At 32.2% G+C, this 19,596-nt stretch overlaps 1 protein-coding gene across 1 annotated transcript; it reads right to left on the reverse strand.

Annotated features, from left to right (window-relative positions):
- Positions 1–15,338: 15,338 nt before the first annotated feature.
- LOC132275009 (1-aminocyclopropane-1-carboxylate oxidase homolog 1-like) lies at positions 15,339–17,261 on the reverse strand. The gene is made up of 3 exons (XM_059776392.1): positions 16,625–17,261; positions 15,883–16,204; positions 15,339–15,789 (listed from the first exon to the last, which is right to left on the reverse strand). Exons 1-3 carry the CDS (start codon positions 17,125–17,127, stop codon positions 15,541–15,543), a joined length of 1,074 nt encoding a protein of 357 aa, XP_059632375.1. The 5' UTR covers positions 17,128–17,261; the 3' UTR covers positions 15,339–15,540.
- Positions 17,262–19,596: the final 2,335 nt, after the last annotated feature.

Raw genomic sequence — 19,596 nt, forward strand, 5'->3', positions numbered from 1 at the left:
ATAGAGATGCATGAAAAAAACTTACAGTCCTCATGCAAATGTGCTAGTCCTTCTGCAGACCCTAGAGCAATTCTTAATCTTGTGGGAAACCCAATACAGGTCTCCCCTTTCCTAAAAAATGTTGTTCTCCATTAAATCCTCGTTACCAGATACATCATACATCAACTAAAAAACAAAGGATATAGTCTTGTAATCTAAATCAGATTGTGACGAACTCATTTTTATGATGGCAATACAGCCAATCGAGATCGATTGAGATAAAACTAAGAAACAAACCATTAATTGGCCCTAAGAGACAAAAAAGTATACTAACACCTTCCATGACATAAACATTCAAAAGCAGCAAAAAAGAAAAAAAAAAATCATAAATTAGTAAGACAAAAAAGAAGTAATTATTTAAGCAGAGAATTTCAGAAAAGAAGAAGCAATTAGTCATACAATACTGATAACAAATCTATTACATATGTTTATTGTACTTTCTGAAAAGAATACCCATTATTCTTCTCAAGCATTCAGCATAGATAGTTACAAATTTGATGAAAAAGATACGGTCATCTGCAAAATTAAACATATAAACACTATGTTGTTGCTTCTACTTTTTGAGTTTTAACTATTCATTCTTTTTGTGTGCGCGTGTGTGTGTTTTGGGGGGAGTTCATCTTGCTATGATTCTTTTACCCTTGACAAATATGCGAGGATACATGATGTTTGTGGTAAATTCAATCATTTCATTTCCATGCTGTCTTGAAATGTCCATTAAATGGATATGACACAATGCACAAAGAAAAGAAATTTCCAAATAAAATTAGTAGAGTATCCTTCCTTGAAGCTGTTCAAAACACAAGTACTCAACCCATGTAGGAGAGTAAAACAAAAATGAGTACAGAAATAAAATTAAAGACTACTTAAAAATGCAATAGAGGAATGCTGAAGTTGGAATTAATTTCCCTAATATGTCAAATTTATTCTTTGTCAAACCAAAGATTTTTGAGTGTCAAGTAAGAATCATTAGAATTGAAAAGCTGATTGAAATATGTACAAGGACACATTATAGCATATATATACATGTATCATGCAAGGATCCCAATAGTTTTCTCTCTTTCCTTAATAAATAGATTTCATGGTGAAGTCCATATCCTGCCTGGTTAAGTAAGGAAATGCTCTCATATGTCACAACATTTTTTAATGATGAAACCTTTTTCAAATTGTTGAAAAAATGAAAATTTTCCCAAATCTATAGAAAAATACCGACTTCTCAATCAAAAATTATTGCACATTTTTTTATATCCCAAAGGAGTTCAGATAAATTAAACTTCAAATAAAAAATTCAATGTCAGACCCAAAATATTCTAACATGAGATCAGTAAAACGCATGTCTAATTGCATTTGAAAAATAATAGCAGTTCATGTAAATTCAGAATTCATGAAAAATAGTTAGGACTAAATAGTGTACAATATTACATTATTGTGCCCCTCCTGAATAAATTTTCTGGCTCCCTCCCTGTCCTACATTGAATAAAAATTACAGCGTTATTGATTCCAATTTGTCAATACAATCATAGTGGACAGTAAATCCAAGACAGGACACGCAAACAAAAAAACTATTGTCCCATAACAAGAAAGTATGATCTGGTCCAATACTACTCTTTGACAAATCTAGTTCATGTGACTATCTACTGTCTAGTTTAGTGCTTGAAATTTCTACACTATTTATCAGTTTTTATTAATCAATAACCAAACATATTTCTTAATCATATTTAACCGGGGTGGGGGGATCCAAAAAAAAACATATTTCCCTCTCCAAATGGAGGTTAATCCATAATAGAACAAAGTCAAAAACCCGTATGACTGTTAATGCTAGGAAAAACATTAAAGCTATGAAATTAATTCAAATATATGACCAACTATATATGCTTATTTAATCCTCAGTTTAGACGAACACGGGTTAGGACATGGGCATCAAAAAAATAATTGTTCAATCAGCCCTTGGTCCAAAAATGAATGTTTCAGTCTCTAAGAACAAGAAGAGAAAGTTTAAGCTATGTCATTAACAAAAAATTTATCCAAAGGCCAATATTTTCAACAAAAAGAATAAATAATTGAATTTTTTTTAAAAAATATTCAGAAATTAGAGCATATACAAATAGGACATTAAAAGAAAAAATGATAATCAAACACAGTGGAGAGAGAGGGTGAGAGAGAGTCTGACTTGGCCGGGCTCCATTCTTCCATCATTTTCCTTCACATCCTCGCCGAAATCCACCGAATCCACTGGTTTTGTGGTCTTTCCGCGGCCAACGCCGGAAATCGATAACACCGACAAAATGGCCGAAGGAGATCACTAAGTTTTGGGTTTCAACCCAGATCGCGAATTGGGGCTTTGGGTACCGAATAAACACATCTTCTCCACTGAAGAAAATGAGTTTTTGGGTCCAGATTGTTCAGGTTCTCGTGGGTGTGGTTTGGATTGCTGTGGGTTGTGACTACGACTCGACCAGTAACATATTCACGTTGGAATGAAGAAAATGATGGAAGAATGGAGCTGCGGCTAGGGTTGGTTACTCAAAAAAAATGGTTGAGAAAAAATATAATGGTAGAGATAAGATAGAACTTTGTGGCTTATATTGATTGTACGGAGTTGGGCTTGGGAAGCATGTGACGGGGCTGTTTTAATTTTGTTTGTAGCGCTGAAAATTTTAGCGGTATAAGAAATGTTTACCGCGAAATTTCAAAATATTCTGAAAATTTTAGCGGTACAAGAAACTAACATGACAAAATGATTTGTGGTAAATATTTTTAAAATAAATGTAAAAATAAGTTTTATTTTTTCAATAGTACTAATAAATCTGAATTTTTTTTTTTTTTTTTCATTTAAGTTCTAAAATAGATTTGTTTCTTAATTTAATAAAAATAATAATTCATCTATTTATAAAATAAAATAGCAAATAGCAAATTTGTATTTGTATTTTTTTATATTTATCATTTCAAAATTATCTTCTTTTATTTTAAGACCTACTTCAATATTAATTAATTGTCATGCGATAATTTTAACCAGACAAAGTTAATGAGATACCTCTCAAATTTAAATTATTTTTTATTTAATTTTTGTCAAAGATGGTGGTGTCGGTCTCCCCTTGCAAAGTGTTTATTAAAAAACTAATTTCCTCATATAAATAGAATTGTTTCTTAATTTAATAAAAAATATTCATCTATTTATAAAATAATATTTTTTTTATTTATTTAATAAATTAATTAAGACCGAATTTTAATTTTTTTTGGTTTTTGGGACAAAATATGAAGAATATCTTGCAAAATGTTTATTAAAAAACTAATTTTCTCATTTAAATAGATTTGTTTCTTAATTTAATAAAAAAATATTCATCTATTTGTAAAATAAAATAATAATTTTTTTTTTTATAATTACTCCTAATGCCTATATTTCTTGTGGTGACATAACAAGAATTAATCAATAGATAAATTATAATTGAAATAATATACACTATAAGTATAATTTAATTAGTGGAATAAAATCTCATTAAACCATAATTAATATAATTTAATTATGTTTTTATTAAAATATTCCCAACAGTAACTGCTACCCTCTTTTGCTGACACGTGTTCCTATGTAATTACTTATACCAAATGGCTTCCTTTGATAAAGTCACGTGTCGCTTCATGATTGCACCTTATTTGATAAATTTTTCTTATCTCAAAACGGTGCAGTTTTCAAACTTTCTTTAAATTAGTTGACGTAAGTAAATAGATTTTAAATGTTATGTGTCAATCTGTAACAAATTTAATTTAAGATAATTTAGAGAATATTTAAGTTAGAGGATCCAAATCCTTAGTGTAGAGGGGTCGTGTTCATGTAGATATTCTATTGTATTTATTTTAACTTAATAAAGGGGTATTAAAAATATTATTTTTAAAATAAGTCAAAAAAGATATATATATATACAAATTTATTTATTTATTTATTTTTCATAGATTTGAACATTTGACCATTACGCTCACGAGTTGTGTTAAACATTAACTCCTCTTGCAAAAAAAAATTCTATATTTCATTAAAAAAATTTATATATAAGGATAAATATTCCTCTTACCAATTCTGTTAAATATTTTTATATCTCTCTATATATATACACTATTATTAAATGTACGTAGAATTTTTGTACTTAAAAAAATAATAATAAACAAGAATCTATATTTATTTATATATAAATAACAAAAAGTTGTATGTAACATAAACTCTATTACTTAATTAGTCAATTCTTTTAAATATATAATACATTTTTTAAGAGAAGAGATATCATTGTGGCTGAGGACAAGATAAATTAAGAAATAAGATATCGCTGAAATTGCAAACAAAAATGAGATATCGGCTTACCCTAAATAAAGAAGAAGTTGAAGGTTGTAATAAGAGTTTTTGAAGAATATAGCTGAGAATAGAGAAATATAGTGTTTGCGATGTTGATATCGCTCTTAAAATTTTCAATATTTAAACCTTAGCCAATTCTCTTAAAAATATACTCCATAATATATATTTTTATATTTTTATTAAATAACAATAATTATTTATTAAAATACTTAAGGTACAGGTCAATTTAGATCGAGAATTAACAAAGCACTTAATAATTAATAAAACTTTAATAATTGTAGAGAAATTACTTTATTTTTTATATTAATAATTCGTGTCTAATTAGCTTTTCTTTGATAAAAAAAACTCATAATAAATAGATAAATATATAATTTGTGTTAGAATTTTATAAAAATTATTTTAAAAAACTCTTTTTATATCATTTAATAAATATTTTTTATATTAAAAAATTCTTTTCTATTTTTTTATATTAATAATTCTTGTATAATTAGATTTTCTTTTATTAAAAAACTCATAATAAATAGATAAATAGGTAATTTATATTAATTAAAAAATATTTTTTATATTAATTAATAAATAATGAAATACTGAAATACTGAAACTCTTTAAATTTTAATAATATAATAAAATAATTTTTATAAAATATACAACAAATTAGCTACTTTATTTTCTATAAAACTATATCACAATATCTATTTATGATGACTTTTTTAATAAAATAAAATCTAGTTAGACAATAGTATATTTAAAGAAAATAAAATAATTTCTATAAAATTCTTCCACAAATCAGCTATTTTATTTTCTATAAAACTCAATCACATATAACATGTATTTATTTATTTATTATGATTATATTTAAAGAAAATAAAATAATTTCTATAAAACTCTTCCACAAATTACCTATTTTATTTTCTTTAAAACTTTATCACATATATCGTGTATTTATCTATTTATTATGAGTTATTTAATAAAAGAAAATCTAATTAGACAAGGATATATTTAAAGAAAATAAAATAATTTTTATAAAACTCTTCTTTTTTTTTTCTTTTTTTTTTTTTTCCTAGTTGGGTACTCACACACACATGCCTCCGCTAAGGCTCGAATCCTGACCTCTCTTTGAGAAATAGGGGCCTAATATCGCTAGGTCACTGGCTTGTTGGTAATTTCTATAAAATTCTAACACAAATTACCTATTTTATTTTCTATAAAACTCTATCACATTAGAGAAAGATATATTTAAAGAATATATATAATATATATAATAATACATATAAATAAAATATAAAAATTATTAAAAGTATAAAGAGTTTCGGTGTTTCAGTATTTATTTATTAATATAAAAAATATTTATTAATTAATATAAATTAACTATTTATCTATTTATTATAAGTTTTTTTTTTAATAAAAGGAAATCTAATTAGACAAGAATGATTAAAAATAATTATTAATTGATATAAAAAGAGTTTTTTTAAAGAATTTCTATAAAACTCTAACACAAATTACCTATTTATCTATTTATTATGAGTTTTTTAATAAAAGAAAATCTAATTCGACAATAATTATTAATGTAAAAAATATTTTTTAATTGATATAAAAATAAAATAATTTCTATAAAATCTACCACAAATTAACTATTTTATTTTTTATAAAACTCTATCACAATTCTTAAATGAATTTTTTAATAAAATAAAATATAATTATACAATAATATATTTAAAGAAAATAAAATAATAGTGTTTGCGATGTTGATATCGCTTTTAAAATTTTTAATATTTAAATCTTAGTCAATTCTCTTAAAAATATACTCCATAATATATATTTTTATACTTTTATTAACTAACAATAGTTATTTATTAAAAAATTTAAGGTACAGGTCATTTTACATTGATAATTAATAAAACACTTAGTAATTATATATTCATACTTTTTTTTATATTTTTCTTATATTGACATTTTTACAAATTAATTAAACTCGAAATAATAAATGACTAATTTATCTATCTTGCATTTAATGACATTTTTGCCGAGTTATTAATTAGTCGACATATTATTTTACAAAAAAATTAGAATTCATCTTGTATTTTTAACAAAATTTGTCCTTTTGCGACCATAAGTTATTTTGGTCATTAATACCTTGTCCAATTGCGACCAAACTTTGATCATTTTCCAACCATAAAATTTGGTCGTAAAAGACCAATCCTTTCGCGACCATAATTTATTTTGGTTGTTAATACTTTGACCAATTGCGACCAAACTTTGATCATTTTCCAACCATAAAATTTTGTCGTAAAAGACTAATCCTTTCATGACCATAATTTATTTTGGTCATTAATACTTTGACCAATTGCGACCAAACTTTGATCATTTTCCAACCATAAAATTTGGTCGTAAAAGAACAATCCTTTCGCGACCATAATTTATTTTGGTCGTTAATACTTTCACCAATTGCGACCAAACTTTATTCATTTTGCAACCATAAAATTTGGTCGTAAAAGATCAATTCTTTCGCGACCATAATTTATTTTAGTCGTTAATACGCTGACCAATTGCGACCAAACTTTGATCATTTTGCAACCAGAAAGTTTGGTCGTCAAAAATCATTCATTTTGCTACCATAATTTATTTTGGTCGCTAATGTGCTTATTAATTGCGATCAAAATTTACCTTAGTCGCTAATATGTTAACTTTTGCGACTAACTCATTTTGGTCGCAAATAACATAGTATTTGCGACTTTTTCAGTTTGGTCGCAAATAATTTGGTCTCAAAAGACCCCGTTTGTTGTAGTGTGAGCACTGTCAGCGAGCTTTTGATGAGCTCAAAAGGAAGTTGACTTCTGCACCGGTTCTGGCAATTCCTCAGAGTGGGATCGAATATCTTGTTTACACGGATGCTTCGTTGCAGGGTCTTAGATGTGTTTTGATACAGTAGGAGCGACCGATTTCTTATGGATTTCAGAAGCTTAAGCCTCATGAGCTTAATTATCCAACACATGATTTAGAGTTGGCAGCAGTGGTTTTTGCCTTACGTATTTAGAGGCATTATCTGTTGGGTGAATCCTTCAGATTATTTAGTGATCACAAGAGTCTGCAGTACTTGTTCACTCAGCGGGAGCTAAATATGAGACAGTGCAGATGGTTGGAGTTTGTGAAAGACTATTACTTTTTTATACAGTATCATCTCAGGAAAGCGAATGTGGTGGCGAATGCACTCAGTTGCCGACCTGTTGGTAGTCTTTCTGCTCTATTCACTACTGAGTGGAATGCTTTGAAGAATGTAGATAAGTTGTCGGATGCTTTTATGGTTTGCATGGTAGTTACACCTTCCATCATTCGCAAGGTTTTACAAGCACAACTCACCGATCAACAGTGTATTGACAAAGTTGTAGAGGTAGCTTCTGGGGAGGTTCCATTCTATTATGTTAGGACTGATGGAGGTTTGAGGTACAAGGGACGGTTAGTGGTACATTCTGCTGATGATTTGAGGAATGATGTGATGACTGAGACTCACCACTCTGAGTTCTTTGTTCATCCAAGAGGCGATAAGATGTATCAGGATATGAAGTGGCAGTTTTGGTGGGCAGGTATGAAGAGGGACATTGCTCTTTTTGTCTCACGATATAGTACTTGTCAGATGGTTAAGATTGATCATCAAAGGCCGCTAGGAGCTTTACAGCCACTACCAATTCCGGAGTGAAAATGGGAGAGCATATCTATAGATTTTGTGGAAGAAATGCCAAATTCTTTCTAGGGGCATAATTCCATATGGGTCATTGTGGATAGGTTGACCAAGTCAGCTCATTTCTTGCCTATTTGCACTGATTTCACTTCGGAGCAGTTGGCAAGGCTTTACATCTCAGAGATTGTGAAGTTGCACGACATTCCATTATCTATTATATCGGACAGGGATTCAAGCTTTGTGTCTGGCTTTTGGAAGAGTTTTCAGCAGGCTTTGGGTACGGAATTGCACCTTAGCACTGCATATCATCCTTAAACTGACGGGCAGACTGAGAGGGTGAATTAAATTATGGAGGATATGTTTCGATCATGTGTTCTTGATTCCAAGGGCCACTAGGAGGATTACTTGCCACTTGTGGAGTTTCCGTACAATAATAGTTTTCAGAAAACTATTGGAATGGCACCATTTGAGGCATTGTACGGTCGACTGTGTCGGTCACTTATTTGTTGGATGGAGGTTGGAGAGAATCGATTCTTGGGTCCTGAGTTCATCAAGGATACCTCTGAAAAGATTGCTCTTATTAGAGATCGCATGTGTACTGCCCACAGTCGGTAGAAGAGTTATACTGATCGTCGTACTCGGGTATTGGAGTTTAGGGTTGGAGATCAGGTTTTACTCAAAGTGTCACCTATGAAAGGTGTCATGCGCTTTGGGAAGAACGGGAAGTTGTTACCGCGGTTTGTCAGTCCATTCATGATTACGGATCGAGTTAGAGCTGTGGCTTATCGGTTGGCACTTCTGGATAACTGGGATCGCGTTCACAACGTGTTTTATGTTTCTATGTTGCGAAAAAATTTTACGAGATGAGGATCAGTATCAGCATATCGATGTTGGGGAGATTGAGTTGCAGCCAGATGCAACTTATTTAGAGCCACCATGTCGTATTGTCAACCGTTGGGATCAAATCCTTTGTAACAAGGTTATCCCTTTAGTTCATGTGCAGTGGAGTAATCACAACGAGGCTGAATCCACTTGGGAATGGGAGAATGTCATTCGCTCGCAGTTTCCTGAAATATTGGAAGAAGGTAAGAGCGAATTCCGAGAACGGAATTCCTTTTGTTAGGGGGGAAGAATGTAATACCCCTAATTTTAAAAGGATAGTCCTGGCATTTATTCAATTGTTTAATCCTTTATTTAATTGTTTAATTGCATGTTATTTTATTTAATTGGTTATTTTAATTGTGTGTTTCTTCCATGGTTATATAAATTTGACTATGTAGGAATCTTCTTTATGTTAGCTTTAGACTTTATTTCTATTATTTCAGTTTCGGTTTGAGAATCTTTAATAAGGGGTCCAACGGATGGATTCCCAAGTTGTAAACCTATGGAGTTTGGATTTAACAGATTTCAATAATTATATTATTTTAAGGATTTTCAATTAGCATTCTTTCAGCTTATTATTTTTATTTCTTATTTTATCTTGTATTCTGTGTTCGGTTACATATTAATTGTTTAATATCCCTCGGGTTTGGGCCTGGGCCTGATCAACCCGTGTCTTGGATCCGAGGGGTATCACAGACTTCAATCCCCGCCGCTGCCGCCACAACATCACCATCACCTCCATACACGAATTTCTCCCAATAGATTTCAGATATATACCTTGTATATATATATATGTATGTCTGAGCCGCCGCAAGTTAGCCCATCTCTCCACCACCGTTCCTCGTCGGACTCTTTTCTCTACCGTCACTCCATAACGGGCCACCATCATTCGAACCAGCTGAGCCCACCGCCGTTCCTTCGTCGCCGATCGATCCTCATCACCGTCCCGTGGCAGCAGTACTTTCCCTGGGTTTGCATAGACATATATGATAATATATATATATATATATATACACACACAGTAGTGTCCATATACTCACGCAATCTAATCGTACAGCAATTAGTTAATTATTTTTTATTTTTCTTTATTTTAAGAAACATACTCTTTCTTTTCATTCATTAAATATCATCATTCATTAAATATCATTAAAGGGAAATGACAGAACTAAACAATTTATTAAAGGAAACAAAAATAAAATAATTTTGTTATTTTTTGCAAAATTAGCAAGTAGCCATTGAGACGGGGTAAAATTAATCTAAAATTACAAGTCATCATTTTAGTTTCTTTCCACACTTTATCAATTCTATTAATAAATTATAAAAACATATACTAAATGATTTTAAATAAATAGAGAACATAATTCTCCATTAGAATACTATAAGGACCTTGAAAAAACTTAGGATTTGCAATGATATTACATATATTTTGGCATGCTTTTATAGGATCAACACTTTGAAAATTTAATTTACCAAAAAAAAAAAAAGATTGAGAACATTTAGATAGATATATAATAATATATTAAGAGTTGTTTTGTAAGACTTTCTAAAAAATTTATGAAGCCAATAGTAGTCTCCTAATTCTAAATTAGTTGCTGAACAAATTCAAAATATTTTATCAATCTTGAAATTTGAGTTTTGATTATAATCAATACTTCTCAAACAATCTTTATTTAATGGCCATTTTATATATCTCTTTTAATTAATTTTATTTGGTTTTGGTTGCTGCTTGCATATTTGTTGAATAAACAATTGGTAGTGATGGAGAAGGGTTTTTTTACTAGACAAAGAAACTCAAGCAAAAAGTAACCAAATTATTTTATTCTTGTTTCCTTTAATAACTTGTCTAGTTATGTCATTTCCCTTTAATAATATTTAATAGTATGGAAAGAAATAGTAAGCTTTTTAAAATAAAGAAAATAAAAGTTAGTTAACTAATTGCCGTAGGATTAAATCCTAAGATTATAATTAAAGTGAGTATATAATTTCTTGCTCTCAAGGAGTAATTGAACACTACTATATATAAGTTTGAAACTGCGTCGTTTAATAGTAAGGGCGAAATTGTCTTTTGCCTTTTCCGGTGATCTGATGGGTCTAATTGCAACAAAATAATAGTTTATGGGTTTTTTTTTTTGTAGTTCAGGGGGGTTTATTGCAAAACCCCAATAATTCAGGATTTTTTTTTTTTTTTTTGGCATTTAACCCTTTTTAATATAAGTGAAAAAACTATAAGAATTAAAAGTTAAAATATGATGTTTGACCTAATGTTGGTTTATTTATTTATTTATTTTTATTTATTTATTTATTTTTTATTCTTTCTTTCCTGGCAAAAGTAAGCCAAACGGCATCTATAAGTACAGAAACAGAGAAATACACAAACACAACTTAGCACAAGCACAAAACCTAACAAAAGCACAAAAGAAAGACCCCACTGAAAACAGATCAGTGTGACGTGTCAACCTGAGGGTGGACATCACCAACCAAAAGAGCCAGTTGTCTAGCAAAAGACTACGATGGAGATGATTCCGAGGCAACGGAATCGCCAGTCGGCACACCAAGTGGAATATTACCTGCAGCATCAAAAGAAAACTGATTTGTTACTAAACCAGCTGTCATTGAAGCCACCGAAACCTTAGGTTTCTTTCCAGCAAGCACAGAGGAGCCCGGCACAATAGGAAGATTATTGCGACGCTTACGACCGGGTCAGGCAGGAATGGACTCCTGGCTTTGAGATGAATCCGACGAAGCTGAGGAACAACGTTGGTGAGACACCGCCTGCCCTTTACCTTTGCGACCACTTTTAGAGAGTTGGTCCCAACGGGATAAAGGCAACACTCGCCTGTGCTCAGGAGAAACTGACGGCACACATTGAACAGGATCCTCCACTTGGACAGAAGCAACAAAACTCTAAGTTGGGGAGCTAGAAGCATTATCATTATTCGACCAACAGTGAACCCGGAACTGGAGACGGGGAACAAACACCTAGAACATCACCAGCCCCGTCCACAAACCGCCACCCCCACATTGGAATGAACTCTATTATTTTGAACAGTAGCAGAGAGAACCAGGCCTCGAGACGCAGTCATATTAAGGTCTCCCACAGCCGCATCAGCATCATCCCCCTCCACATAAAGCCAATGCTTACCAGAACTGACAGGCAACGAAAGAGCAAGATCACTACCAGGATTCCACAGATCCTTCCCCAAGTACCCCTCTACCCCTAACCATGGACCATACTCCATCAAAGCCACCTGGGGTCGAGAGGTGCCTACTGAACAATTCTGCCAAAGGTATCCCATAAGACCACAAGCATAACACAGGGATGGGAGTTTTTCATAGCGAACTGAAATCCAAAACTCCGTATTCATAGGACCCAACAACCGTACACTCCGACGAAGCGGTTTAAAAATATCCAACTCCACTTTAAAACATAGAACGCGACTAGCAACCAACAACGTCTCCTTATGCTCCATCACCTCTTTGTCACGCAACTCGACCTTCAAACAGTGGCCAAAAGAGTCAGCGATGCGCCGCCCAACCATTTCAAAGAGATAATTAGCAGGACATCACAAAACTGAATCCAAAAGGGAGAAAGTTGAAAAGCCTTGTCAAAAAGGAGAAGACTATCCTCCCACTCTTTAAGAACCAACAAATGGCCATCAAATAACCAGGGGCAACCATTTAAGATCCGGAGATGAACCGAACTATCTGGAATGACAAGTTGAAACAAATTCCTTGCAATTTTATAAACAACCATATGGGAAGACAAAGCATTAGATTGACACTCCTTCGGCCACAACTTCTGAAACAAGCGCCCAAACGTATACTTAGCACCAGCAAGTGTAATAGTTTTGGTTGCCCAGACTTTGCCAAACAGGCTATTGCAACACAGCAAGACCCCTTAAGCGGTATCCTCAACCGAGAGTTGGACAGGCAATTGCTTTACACTTGTAAGATTCAACCCATTCATTTGAGCAATCAAAGAAGTAGCCATCAGACCAAGACAAACATAGGATAAAACAAGAACATGGAAAAACACCCAAAAGTGACGCGGACACTTGAAGTAAAAAACCATGAACCCTAAAAAGAAACAGAGATAACCCAACAGATATAACCTGCAAATAGAATATCCTAGAAATCTAAAGAAGGTAATCAACTCGTGGAAGCAAGAAACAGATCCCAGCCACAAAGATAAATGATAAGGCAAAGAAGTATACTGACACATAAACGCGTAGAAATTGAAGCCACACTTTGAAACAAACCGGGACAGAGACCCATGTGAATCCTTGGACAGAGGAAAGAACAGATGGAAGAAAAAAAGAACACGTGGTAAGAAAATAAACCAAAATCACAAAGGCAATGTGGAGACAGCCAACCCACCTGACAATCCAGTCTCAAACCCACGTGATGGCAACCCCACATGAAAATGACCGGCTAGGGTCGAGCCCAACCCGACCCAACCAGACAAGACCCACCGGGTCCCGAGGCAAACCAACAGGAAACACCACCTGGAACGGAACCAAGCACTCCGATGACAAATACCGATGAGAAAACGACAGCCAACAGAAGATGAACCAAACAGCAGCCAGCGCCGCCGGACACCGAACCACTCATAAAAGATGAATCGAAGCAACAAGACCCCAAGAAAAAGCCACCATGACCATAAGAAGAAAACCTCACAAGCAAAACGAAACTGGAAACGTGAGAAACCAAGAACAAGCATCACTAACCCACAGCAGATCAAGACCAACAACAACAAAAACAGAAAAGATCGAACTCTGATCAGACAGAGGACTCAGCAAAACTGAGAACTCTCATGAGAGAGAGAGAGAGAAAAGAACGCCCTCCAAAGCTGGGAAAAGAACTTTCATGTGTGACCTAATGTCACACAATGATAATAGTATCCTCTTCCCTCAAAATTTTTGTTAGATCCATCATATTGACTAAACTATCCTTTAACACATTGAAATAACTTTATTACCCTTCAAAGTGCAACAAAATTAGAAAAAAAACTCGTTTACAAGAACAAATATACCCTCATCTTATCTCACACACACTCTCTCTCTCTCTCCAAACACCACCGACCACCCCCCTCTCTCCCCACCTACTCCTTCCCTCTATCCACCACTGTTGACCAAATGGGTTGATCAAATGAATTCATATTGAAACAACAAAAGAAATGAAAAATCAACAATACAATATAAAACTTCCTCTGCACATGATAATGAACTTTCTCCAATAGTATAAAATAATAATGATAAACCCGCAAAAGTGGGTGTTTGATAGTGTTCATCATCTTACTCCTTTCGTCATTTTTTATCAACGAAAGAGCAGTGGCAGTGCGACAAATTTAGTTATGAGGGGACAACCGTTACAATAATATGGGTCTTTTCTAAATTTTTGAAATTCTTGTTGGGCTAACGAGTTAGAAAATGAAGAGCATTTTTCAATTCTGAATTTTTTTTAAAGGCTTGTGTGAAATTTTTAGAAGTGCATTGGGGGGCACTTTTAGAATTATTAAATTTTGTGCATAAAAAATACAAATAATAGAAAATTCCGGTGCAGCGAGAGAGGGCGAAAATAGCTTTGAAAACGTATTGTAGATCCAGAGGAGTAATGAACTATTAAAATATTGACTTCTATATGCACGATTGAAGTATTACTGGTCAAATCTTATTGAGTTGTTAAAAGAACAGTTTATATTTCTATATTTAATTATAATGGTGAATTAAACTAATATGCATGACGGAAGTATTACTGGTCAAATCTTATTGAGTTGTTAAAAGAACAGTTTATATTTCTATATTTAATTATAATGGTGAATATTTAATTCGTGAATAAATTATTTTATGAACAGTTATAATATATATATATATATTTCGAAGCTAAAGGTTGTGTTTGGAAAAACTAATGTTACCTTGGGAAGGCTCACAGGCTTGGATGGACAATTGCTACTCACAACCTACAAGTTTCCCAATTGCATGACATTCCTTGTCTTCCTTTTGATTGGAAATTCAGGTTAATAAATTTAGTTTGTAATTCTGAAAATAGTTTTAAAAAATTAAGAGAATAAAAAATTATTTTTACATAACTATAAAAGACAATTTTCTGAAAACAAATATTTTTCAAAAGACTTAACTAAATAATATTTTTTTTGTATAATTTTTTATTTTCAGTTCTTTAAATATAGAAATTGTTCTCAGAATTATAAATCAAGAAGGGTTAATTTTCAACATGCATCCTCTGATTTTGAGAAATATGGGGCCTGCCATGAGGGTGTTCTTGGTATGTTTACTCTGATCTGTCCTAAATAATAAGTCAAAGCATATAGCTACTAAATCATTTCAAATCCTTAGGCACCCACCCACCCACCCACCCACCCAACCAAATAATAATAAATAAATCTCAAATTATTAAATCCTTACTAGAACTGGTATTATTTAAGAATTCTTAGATATTGTAGCTGTTCTATAAACAACAGAATTTGTAATAGTTTGTGGGAAACAAATACACACACTGCTGACACACACATAGAAGTGCTCCACAGTTTTATTTATCTGGTACAGTGTATGACTTGTGGGAATTCAGTCCTGTGGTATTCGCAGCTTCAAAGCTTAAAATGATCAAGGCCAGACGTATTAAGTGCCCTGCAGTTATAATAATTGCTAATATATTCACTTACTAGAAATTCTCTATAGACTGGGGGACTTTCTTCTGATGCTATCTCTTCAATTGGTCCATACAACTTTGAGGAAGCAGCAAAGGCTGTGAAAAAACATGCCACGGAAATTCTTGGTCTGTCGCTGTTGGCCCGCACTCTGTGCACCGCACTTTTAAATTTGTTGTTTGATATAATCTGTTGTGCCAAATTAGGATTTCATTAACTTTCGGTAAATCAAATTAAGATTTCATTTGCATTACTCTAATAATAATTATTCCTTTAACGAACCTGGAGAGTGTCCCCGATGTTAACTACCAAACTTCCAACAATGGGTTGAACATCAACCCAACGGTTATCATGCACGACTTGAAGTCCTCCAGTTTGGTCTTGGAGAAGAATGGTGATGAATGTAGGATCAGAGTGCTTGTTAGTTCCCAGAGTTAGGTCTGGCTCTGGGCATGCTGGATAGTAGTGGCAAGAAAAACCACGCCCTTTGGAACATTCCATGTCTCTTAGATGGTTCGGTTTGAGGCCGAGAGCCTCTGATAATAATTCGAAGATGGTATCTCCCAACTCTGAAACATCCTTGATGTACTCAATCGTCGAATCTCTGTAGAATAAGAAAATGAATGTGATTGAAATTTGTTATTTGTGTTTATTTTTTTTCTTTTTCCCTGTTCTGTTCCCTGCTTACTTATGTCTAATTATATAGTCGATTTTGATTATCATCGAATAAAAATCTATGATGCATTTTATCACATTTAAATCTGAAAATAGTAACATAGTCAAATACTGTATGACAGGAACACGGTACCACGAGTTCCTGGCATTTTTTTTTCATTACTTTCATGTGGAGATTAGTTACTTGCACTAACTTGGTACAAATTTATATTTATGGTAATAATTTATTGTTTATTAATAGGATTTTGGTGGATCCAAACGGCAGAAAATCACCCACTAAATTAAGTCAACAACATGAGAAATCAAGATTGAAGAATTAGAGATATATAGAGAAAAACAAATTAAGTACCTGCAAGCCAAAGGCAGTTCATCAGGGTGAAGATGATCAGAAAACAGTAGAGAAATGTTCATGGTGTCCCTCCAATTAACAGATCTTGAAAGATACAGCTCAGAATTGGTTACCAACCTCACTTTTTTCATTCGATCACCCGAATAAAATTCTTGCTTCACCTCAGAAGGTTGTTCATGAAAAGCCCGAACCCCATTCATCATTTCACTCAGCACACTTAAGGGTATCCCATGATTAACCACTCGAAAAAAGCCCCACTTCTCTGATGCAATCCGAATTTCATCCACAATTTTTCTGCGTCGACGATCATCTTTTTCTGTGCCACTTAGATCTATGACTGGAACTTGAAGAGGGATGGTCAAGCAACTCAAGTCTTGAGCAATCTCTTCAGGTGATCGAATGAATATTCCAGGGATATTCATGGTTCCGGCATCTACTAGTCCTTTGACACCGGCTTTTGTATCATCGAAAGCCTTCACCTCTTTTGCTCTGTCATAATCCATTGCAGCAGCTTCACTTGACTCTCTGGTACCTGTGATATCCACTTTTTGTTCAGGGTAGGAGATAATAATTGTGGATTAGTTGTTGAAGTTGAATAAGTTTTGTTTACTTTAATTTAGAGAAATGATTGGAAGTCCCAGAGTTACCTAAAAAGACTGTATTACATCATTTAAGATCATCATTTACTCATCACATCAAAAAGACCTTATTACCCTTCAAAGTGTTATGTAATTAAATGAATTCATTTTAAAACAACAAAAGAGAAAAATAAATAAAATAATATAAATTTACCACTCCAACATGATGAACTTTCTCCAACTATTTTGTTAATTATACAAGGGCAGTCTTTTTTTTCCAAAAAAAAATAAAAATAAAATAAAAGTCTTACAGCATATCTAAGTCACACAAACCTTCTCAATAAATGTTGCTAGTGCGTTCTCGCTCTTATTCTTTGCGCATGCAGCGCGTTCAAATTCTCACTATTTATGATTTAATTCTGTTGTTCTCACGCTCTCGAATTTGTTCTCACTCCCGCGACTTAAGGACTCTTAGTTATTAAAAAGAAATTATTATTATTATTATTTATTAGTAAAAAATTTACACACATTACTCTCACACCCACTTTTCATCTAAAGTGATAAAAGATACACTCCGTGCTACTCAACCATAAGGCCTTGGTTTACCAAAAAGAATAAAAACACTATGATGTGCCATGTTTTTGCTATTTTATCAAAATTTAGATCCAAATGTCAAAAGTATTTAGCTACTGTTTCGATTGTGAGTCAGAATCCAATATTTGATCTTTTCGCTTTCCTCTGCTAAGCATCTAAAGATTTTATCAACTTATTGGGTGGGAAGAGACTTGAAATATTGAAGCATGAAACTATTTTTACTTTTACAAATTTTTTTTTTTTTTTGGGGCTTTTTTAACTTTAAGTTCCATAATTTTATATAGATTTTGACATTAATCTATTTTTTTAAAAAAATATTAGAAACTGATTTTTTTTTAGACCTTTTTGTTAGTCCAACAATCAGAACACTAAACAACCGTTAATGAATAATTTTTTTTTTTTTTATTTATAAAATTTCAAAAGTATGCACTTGCTTAAATTATCCTAGTTACTTACCTTTTGACTAATGAAAACTTTTATGGCAATTTAAAAACTTTATAATTGTGAGAAAAAAAAACATTGAAACCTCCCATGAAAAGTTTATTTTATGAATATTGTTCTCAGATTTCAATAAATTAATGGAATAACTTCTCAGTTTAAAAAAAGAAAAGAAAGAAAGTTAAATAAATTGAAACATTTGTTCCACACAAAATCCAAATCAACAACACATAACAGTGTTTTTATTTCTCCTTCACAATCTTTGATAATATTGTTTAACAAAATATTGATAATATTGCATCAATCAATTATGTAGTATTTGAAACGTAATCAATTATATACTTATGAACTTAGTCGTGAGAAGAAAAACCAAGTTTATATAATGTTAATTAGCGAAAAAAAAAAAATGGTTTATATAATGTTGTCTATTCTAAAGTTACATAATTAATTGAAAAAACAATCACCAAATATATAATTGTTTGCTGGTTGATAAACAACCGTGGAGGACAAATAAATAATTTAAAAGAGATAAAAAAATAGAGGAAGGGTTCTGATCCGTTCTAATAGCAGTCGCTAGGGTAGTTTGTCCGGAAACAATTTAGGATTAGTTTTGGAATTTTTTAAAAATCTCTCAACGGTAATATTGTTTAACAAAAATATGTAAAAATAAGACTAATCTCTATTTTTATTTTATTTTTAAAGGACTAATTTAAATTTATACAAAATTATAGGAGTTAGATAAATTTTCATCCTTAATAAAAAACACACCCTTCACTCACACACCAACTTTGTCTGGAATCCATTTTAAAAGATAAAAACAAATACTATCGACCACAAGGCCCAGACATTTTTACAATCATTGTACATAAGTTTTGGCTCTCTGTGACCCTTTATTTTATTTTTTATTTTTGTCGAAATTTCGGCTCTGTTACATAAGCTATAGTTATTATCCCAAAAAAATAAGACAATCCAATTATTGAACAGCAGAAATTTATGTAAAGATGGTCAAAAGGGTCACTTCCACAAACTGATCTTCTAAACCTCAAACCATAACAAGAATCCCCACCCAACCACTAAAAAAAAAATCTCAAATTCATGATTAATAAACAACCAGAATTGCTATAGTTTGTAGGAGACGACAAATCCACCACGTTGCTTTATGCACCATTCCAGCATCTACTAGTCATTTGACACTGGCCTTCGTATCATCAATAGCCTTCAGCTCGGTAACACATTGCAGTTTCAGTGGATTCTTTAGTACTTGTGATATTCATTTTTTGTTCTATGGAGAAGATGGCTTGAAGTTGATGAATTTATAACTAACTACTACTGTGTACTGTCATAATTTAATAATAATAAAAA

Source organism: Cornus florida, unplaced genomic scaffold (assembly GCF_030987335.1).
Source record: "Cornus florida cultivar Cherokee Brave unplaced genomic scaffold, ASM3098733v1 CherokeeBrave_3.0.0_Hap2_Chr09, whole genome shotgun sequence".
NCBI lineage: Eukaryota > Viridiplantae > Streptophyta > Magnoliopsida > Cornales > Cornaceae > Cornus > Cornus florida.

What these genes read in the sequence shown, in the direction of transcription:
- LOC132275009 (XM_059776392.1), bottom strand. Translation starts at nt 17,127, where the DNA reads ATGGATTATGACAGAGCAAAAGAGGTGAAGGCTTTCGATGATACAAAA. An exon ending in GAACTGCCTTTGGCTTGCAG is followed by an intron (nt 16,205 to 16,624) that starts GTACTTAATTTG and finishes CTTATTCTACAG; the next exon opens with AGATTCGACGATTGAGTACA. An exon ending in ACATCGGGGACACTCTCCAG is followed by an intron (nt 15,790 to 15,882) that starts GTTCGTTAAAGG and finishes TTGGCACAACAG; the next exon opens with ATTATATCAAACAACAAATT.